Genomic DNA, 7,561 nt, shown 5'->3' with positions numbered 1-7,561 from the left:
ATAAATAATGGTAAATTATATAATTTTTAAATATTGGTAGGTAGATATAATTAAAGAATATGACCATAGGCCCAAATTCCGGGGGAAATTATGATTCCGAAGATTTTAATCGGGATAGAATATTGCCCACAACCAAACAGGAAACTAACAGTAGTTAGCACGGTGATGCGAGTGCGCAATACGCACGGTGATCAAATTAACCATAGTTAGCCAATATCATCGCTATAAAATTAGGGTTTGAGGCCTCCGTAGAAGATCGCGCTTCCCTTCTCTTCTAGGGTTCTTTACTTCTTTCTCTAGTTTAATCATTTCTATAGCGATGGCAGACGTAGAGTACAAATGCTTCGTCGGAGGGCTCGAATGGGCTACCGACGAGCAATCCCTGAATTCGGCTTTCAGTCCTTACGGCGAGATTATCGAATCGAAGGTCCGTTTTGGCCCGTCGCAGAGATCGGATCTGACCCGATTCGGCGGCTTGGTTCATCTGAACTGATCTGATATGTTTACTGTTAATCTGATTACGTGACTTTCTCTTGATCTGTGCTCTCTCTCTGTGTTAACTATGATCTATGATACTTAAATTAAATCGCCGTAAACGGTACGTTCATCTTCATCTTTTATTAAAAGACGAAGATCGATCGATTTTAGTGTTTTAGATCTGTTTTCTTGTGATTGTTTTTGAGAGATCTGTGCTGATCCGGTGGTTCTATGTTTAATATACAGATCATTAACGATCGGGACACTGGGAGGTCGAGGGGATTCGGATTTGTGACCTTCAGCAACGAGAAGGCGATGAAAGACGCCATTGAAGCAATGAACGGCCAGGATCTTGACGGCCGTAGAATCACCGTTAACGAGGCTCAGGCCCGAGGCGGAGGTGGCGGCTACAGCCGTCGCGGTGGCGGCGGTTATAGCCGTGGTGGTGGATATGGTGGTGGCGGTTATGGTGGTGGGCGTGATCGCGGTTACGGTGACGGAGGATACGGCGGCGGACGTGATCGCGGTTATGGGGACGGTGGATCCCGCTATTAGAAGTGGTGGTGGTAGGGACGGAAGCTGGAGGAACTGAATTTTTAGCGTTGTGTGTGAATGCTATGATAAGTGTTCTAGATTTGCTTGGATGTTCTTAAGATGGTTCTTGTTATGATTCTGTGTTGTTTCGTGTTCGCACTTTTTTTTTTTTTTAAATTAGAGGTCTCCTAAAATTTTAGAAATTTTGTAATTTTCTCTTGAAATTTATCAAAGACTAGACCGTCTCCTGACCTACAAGGAGACTAACATGTGCTACCAGTGGAATATAGATGGATTATCTGAGTTTGAAGACAATTTGAGTTTTAAGACAAACAAAAAATTTCAGAAGCAGTCAAAAGGTAATTACATTCTTGGTGATTTAGATTTAATTGTATGATTAATGAACAAAAACATGAAATAATAAGGAATGAGAATGGAAGAGTAATGAGTATGGACAATCTGATGTATTGAGTATAGGGAATAACTGCCCTTACTCTTCCAATTAACACAAACAACAGACAAAATCTCGTGTGTCAAACATTGTCTAATTTTAGGCAAGGATAACTTTTCATGAAGATTCATTCTCGAAGAAAATCAATGAACATCCTCAGTTTATGTCAAGATTATAGACTTGAAAATGAATATTTTTGAGTGAAGGACAATTATTGAAGCAAGAAGCCAAAAGTGGGAAGAATCTTGGATGAGTGATAAGGTCATTTATAATTTTACTAGACAAAAATAGAATTTTGAAAAGATAATTGAAAATCAAGAGATGATTAGTGCTAAAGAAAGGAATTAGTTATAATGGAATTGAAAATAAAAGGAAAAAGAACTTATTTATGGGATATATTATAAAAGAAGCAGAATATTATGCACATACATTCTCTACAAATATTGTTTGCACAATATTGGTTGGAACTCTTTTGAAAATCAACATAGCCCAAGCTTAGATATGATATAAATGCTTTGAAATTGCAAGTAAGAACTTAGCAATGTGTTCAATAAAAGGAAGATTTAAAAAATTTTGATATTATTATTATTCATATTAATAAGGTGTATATTTTTTTTTCAAAAGTCTTCCCAATAAGATTTCACGATTAAGTGGAGTGGAGTGTACTTAACTTGAAGTAATCTTGGATGAGTGATTTTTTGAAAGGTTATCTCAAGAAGTGTGTGAGTGAGGATAAAACACACTGAAAGGAATATGTTGGTGGTTTTTGGGACCAGTCATTAGTTCGATAAGGTCCTTGTTGTTTGGTTCAAGTGCAGGAGGAGTGACACAGTGTTCTCTAATAGACTCAAGTTGGGGCGTTATAAATGGTATCAGATAAATTTTTCAATCAGAAGTGTAATGAGATTTATTTTGCTTGTGTTTCGAAATGTGAGTTCTCTAGGTGGAGGAGAATGATATCATGAGAAAGAAAGACTTAAAAAGGATTTAATGTTACTATCATATCAATAAAGTGCTTTTTTTTTTTGAGTCTTCCCATGAGACTCAAGTTGAGACGTTACAAATGGTATCAAAGAAATTACTTAACTGGAAGTGTGATGAAATTCACATTACCTGAATTTGAAATTGTGGGTTCGCTGAGAACGTTGCGTGCAAGTGAGGGAGAATGTGATACCCTGTGAAAGAAATGCTTAAAAAGGATTTGATATTACTACGCATATCAATAAAGTGCATATTTTTTTTTTAGAGTTTTCGTATAAAAATTTCACGGTTAAGCGTTTTTGACTTGGAGTAATCTTGAGATGAGTGACTTTTTGGGAAGTTTTCTCAAAAAGTGTGAGCGAGAACAAAAGACACTGAAAATGACATCAAACTCAACTAGAAGTGTGATGAGGTTCACATTGCCTGGGGTTGAAAATGTGGGTTTGCAATGAGTATGCGTTCTGTAAGTGGGGGGAAAATGTGATACCTTGTGAAAGAAAGACTTAAAAAGGATTTTATGTTATTACCCATATTAATAAGGTGCACATTTCTTTTCGAGAGTCTTCTCATAAGAACTTCATGAGTAAACGCGCTTAGTTTGGAGTAATCTTGGGATGAGTGACATTCTGAGAAGTTTTCTGAGGAAGTGTGTGAGTAAGGATAAAATACATTGAAAATGACACGTGTTGGTCTGTGAGATCAATCATTAGTTCGAGAAGGCCCGCCCCCCTACTGTCTGGTCTAGGTGGAGGAAAAGAGATATAGTACTTTCTGGAAGACCCAGGTTGGGGCATTACAAAAAGCACGTGAGAAAGAATAATTATAGCAATAAGAAGCCAAAAGTGAGCCTGTTTGAAAAAACAATTATTCGATTTTGTATGTCTAGATGAATAATTGTTTTTCCAAACAAACCTACTTTTGACTTCTTGTTGCAATAATTATTCATTCTCATGTGCTTCTTGTTCCAATAATAATTATTTCTTCCCACTTTTGGCTTCTTGTTGCAATAATGATTATTTCTTCAAAAATTGTTCTTCACTCAAACTATTAGGCGATTCCAACACAGTCATCTTCATTTTTAGGTCCATAATCTTGTGATCAACTTGTTGACGAGATTGTTTCTTCATAATCTCTAAGGATCTTCATTGTTTTTTCAATTGATTTCGCTTGAGCCAAACAAGTTTGGAGTTGGGATTTATTTGTTAAGAATTTTGCTTGCTGGGGATCATCAAGAATTTTCTTCAAGGACTGTGGATTATTTTTTAACCATTTAACAAATTCTTCCTTTTGAAAAAGATTGTTCCACCATCGAACTTTGGGTTGACGCCCGAAGAACGTGATTTCATGATTCAAAATTGTTTCGGTCATAAAATTGTAGTCTATCATTAGCATCCAAGTGAGATTAAAGAACTTGAAAAACATGTATAAATTGGGAAAATCAAGTCATTCGTCAGGTAGGCTTAGCTTATCAAGTCAGAACTCATTATTTTCTTTTATCTTGTTGGGCAAGATTTCTTGGACTGGGCCAAACTTTTCCCACCAGTCATGAAATTAGACTAGAGTTTTTTTTTAGAAAATTCCTTACCGAATTAAATGAACCAAGAAAATGAAAATTTGTTGTTCTGGAAAAGAATTGCCTTGTATTAGGCATCTCGATAGTCCCAATAATTGAAATATTGTGGTTCAAAATTGATTGAAAATTTTCTTTTACTGTTTGGATCTTCTCAAGAAGATAACGAGATTATTTTGTTCATTTTAAATTTTGAGAATGCAACCTTGGCAGGATTGTCCCTGTCAATATGTTCATAAATTTCAACAAATTTGGTGTCCACCAGGATAAATTTATAAAACATTTGAGTTTTTTTTTAATCTTCAAGAATTCTTTGAAATTTTATAATCAATAATCTATTTAGCAAAATTTCTTGGGTCCTGATCATTTTTTGATAAGGCATCTTCGACAGCAAAAAAATTTTGAAAATAATTTTTCTGAAAATATGGACAATTGTAATATGATGATTGGTTGGAAGGTGGCAAGACTAGCTTAGAAGAAGAAACAGTTTCTTTTCCAAGAGTAGCTGAAAATTTGAAGAAATTGCGGGGAAAATTTCTTTTAGCGGAGAAAAACGATTGGCTAATTCAATAACTAGAATAGGCCTTGAAATAGCTTGTCATTGAGAACTTTTTGGAGATACAAATTTTTATTTTGAAGAAAGTTGTTACAGGTAAACTTGCTGGAGAAATTGTTCTTCTGATATTGTTTGAGGGTGATTCCTCTGATCTAAAGGAAGGACATATTGATTTTTGCATTGTTGGAGAAATTGTTCCTCTGAGATTGTTAGGAGAACTTTTTCTAACATACTTGTTTGAGCCAACTTTTCTAGAAGATTCCATCATGAAATTCCCTGAAAAAATTCTTTTGTTAGAAAATCTAGAAGATAATTATTTTCTTAATTAATGTGCTCAATATCAAAATCAAACAAGCTAAGAAGGGCTTGCCATCTAGCAAAGATGTGCTTAGATGCCAAGTTTTTCACATATTTAGTTACAAAAAAAATTTGTTGACTTGCAGTCAACTCTTAAAAGAAAATTTTGATTTAAAAGGTCATCTTGAAATTTGGTAACACAAAGAACGATTGCTAAGATTTCTTTCTTAACCGTTCAATATTTTTTATGTGTTTTATTCCATGTACCGGAATGAAGTCTTACCAGTTGTTCCTTACCATTCTTGACCTGTTTTAAAATTCCACCATAGCTGAGGTCATTTGCATCTGTCTCAATTATTTTGAAAGCATTTGGATCACAAATGTTTATATATGACAAACTCTTAACTTGGGTTTTTATTTTCCTTACCGTCTTAGTATGATCCTTGGTTCAATCTAGATGGTTCTTTTTTAATCTTACAAATAAGGGTCCACAAATAATTCTTAAGTCCTTATAATAATCACGGTGGTGGGCGTGATCGCAAGTATGGTGACGGAGGATACAACGGCGAACGTGATCGCAGTTATGGTGACGGTGGATCTCGCTATTCTAGAAGTGATGGTGGTATAGACGGAAGCGGGAGGAACTGAATTTTTAGCGTTAGTGTTTGAATGTTATGAGAAGTGTTCTAGTTTTGCTGAAATGTTCTGAAGATGGGTTCTTGTTATGATTCTGGGTTTCCTATTCACATTTTTTTTTTTAATTAAAGGTCTCTCCTAAAATTTTAAATATTTTGTAAATTTTTCTTGAAATTTATCAAAAAGGCAAAACCTTTGCATATATTAAGATAAATTTTCTTCAGTATAAGTTTCTAAAAATTGTAATGGTAGAGGAGATCTATGAGAGTTTTCAAATGTAGGTTTACGAAAATTTTAAAATTTTAGGAAAGATTTTTATCTTTTGACAAATATTGTTGAAGAATGAAGGAAATTAAATTGGCTGTAGGCAGCCGTCCATAACCATAACAACTCAGATTCTTTTTATTATTTTGTTTTATTTTCTCCTCTTTTCTGTTACAGGGAAATTGTTAGGAATAACCGTATATTATTCCCGTAGTTAGCATTCAACTAATTTTTTATTCCATTTGTACTCTATTTATGCTGATCCTGCATAGTTTTTTTTTTTTAATACAAAAGATATACATGAGAATTCTCTCCATCTCCCTTTCCTCTGTTCAACATTCTTTCATGTTCTTACAATAAAGTGCATTCTCTCATTCTCTCCCCTGTGTTCGATCTGTTACAGCTCAGCGGTTCTTACTCACAGCAAGCAGAGGCAAAGTCTTATATGGTATCAAAGCCATGATGGAGGAATCCTTCAATACCAGCCAAACCACTCCTCCAAATCCACCACCAAACACTATTAAAGCACAAATACTGCTGATCAAACATTTTCCCAGCTTGAATGAGGTTTACTCCATTATCCAGCAAGAGGAAAAGCGAAGAGAAATTTCTACAAACAACCTTGGGAGTGACTCTATGGCTTTGGTGAGCAAAGGGAATTTTAGCAAACAATCTGTTGGGCAACAAATGAGGAATAGGTATTATTCTACCTTCTGTAAAATCCTAGGACACTCTCTGGAGAGATGCTTCAAAGCAAATCCAAACAAGCCCACATGTGCTCATTGCCAAATGCCAGGCCACACAGTAGACAAATGCCACAAACTGCATGGATACCTAGCAGGATACAAAGGAGAAGGGAAGAACAAACCTGCTATGAATCTGCCAAATGTAAATGCAGCTATTGGTCCTGAGCAGGGGGATCTGAAAGACAAACCTCAAACGTCATTGACACAATTAGGATACTCAACTTCTGGCCCTTCTCAAACCTATCTCAGGCAACCAAGCCTTCATTCCCTCGGCCAATCATGTTCATGCCATGGTCACACCTTCATCCTCATATGCAAATAACCACAAATTTTTTGGTATATCTTTGTGCCTTTCTGCCTTTACTTCCAAATCTAGCAATATCTCAGAAACCCCTTGGATTCTTGACACTGGAGCAACAGACCATATGATCTGCTCCAAGTCCTTATTTCATTCCATCCAAAGTACCATTTCCTCCTTTGTAGCTCTACCAAATGGCCAGATAGTGCCTGTTACTCATGTAGGAACAGCCAAAGTCACCAAGAATCTTGTATTGCATAATGTTCTTTGTGTTCCCAATTTCTTTTTTAATCTAATTTCAGTAAAGAAAATGACTCAAGAACTAAATTGTTGCCTTGTTTTCTTCTTTGATTGCTGTTATATTCAGGACCTTTTGACTTGGACAATGACTGGGATGGGTGAAATGAAGCAAGGACTCTATAATATGCTGCAAAAGGAAGTCTCTCCTTCAGCTTTATCTGATGCTTTATCCAAATACAACCTCAAGACTAGCCTTTCAGCTTTTGTCAGCAATAATAGTGAACCTTTTGACCTCTGGCACTATAGATTAGGCCATTCTTCTTACTCTCAATTTGACATAGATACCAAAGTCAGCATACCAAAACCCTCTGATGATCACCCATGTCTCATTTTTCCTTTAGCTAAACAACACAAGCTACCATTCCCAACTAGTCAACATCAATCTAAGAAATACTTTGAGCTAATACATTGTGATATATGGAGTCCATGTAATGAGATTAGTCATGATGGC

At 35.8% G+C, this 7,561-nt stretch overlaps 1 protein-coding gene across 1 annotated transcript; it reads left to right on the top strand.

The window, feature by feature from the left end:
* The first annotated feature begins 240 nt into the window (after positions 1–240).
* LOC131159255 (glycine-rich RNA-binding protein GRP2A-like) lies at positions 241–1,326 on the top strand. Its single transcript, XM_058114001.1, is given in 3 exon segments — positions 241–427; positions 724–1,029; positions 1,031–1,326. Coding segments are annotated over 3 exon segments (453 nt in total). The 5' UTR covers positions 241–319; the 3' UTR covers positions 1,070–1,326.
* The last annotated feature ends 6,235 nt before the right edge of the window (positions 1,327–7,561 follow it).

The sequence above is a fragment of the Malania oleifera genome, chromosome 7 (genome assembly GCF_029873635.1).
Source record: "Malania oleifera isolate guangnan ecotype guangnan chromosome 7, ASM2987363v1, whole genome shotgun sequence".
Lineage (NCBI taxonomy): Eukaryota > Viridiplantae > Streptophyta > Magnoliopsida > Santalales > Ximeniaceae > Malania > Malania oleifera.
This window is presented reverse-complemented; position numbering and strand designations above follow the sequence as displayed.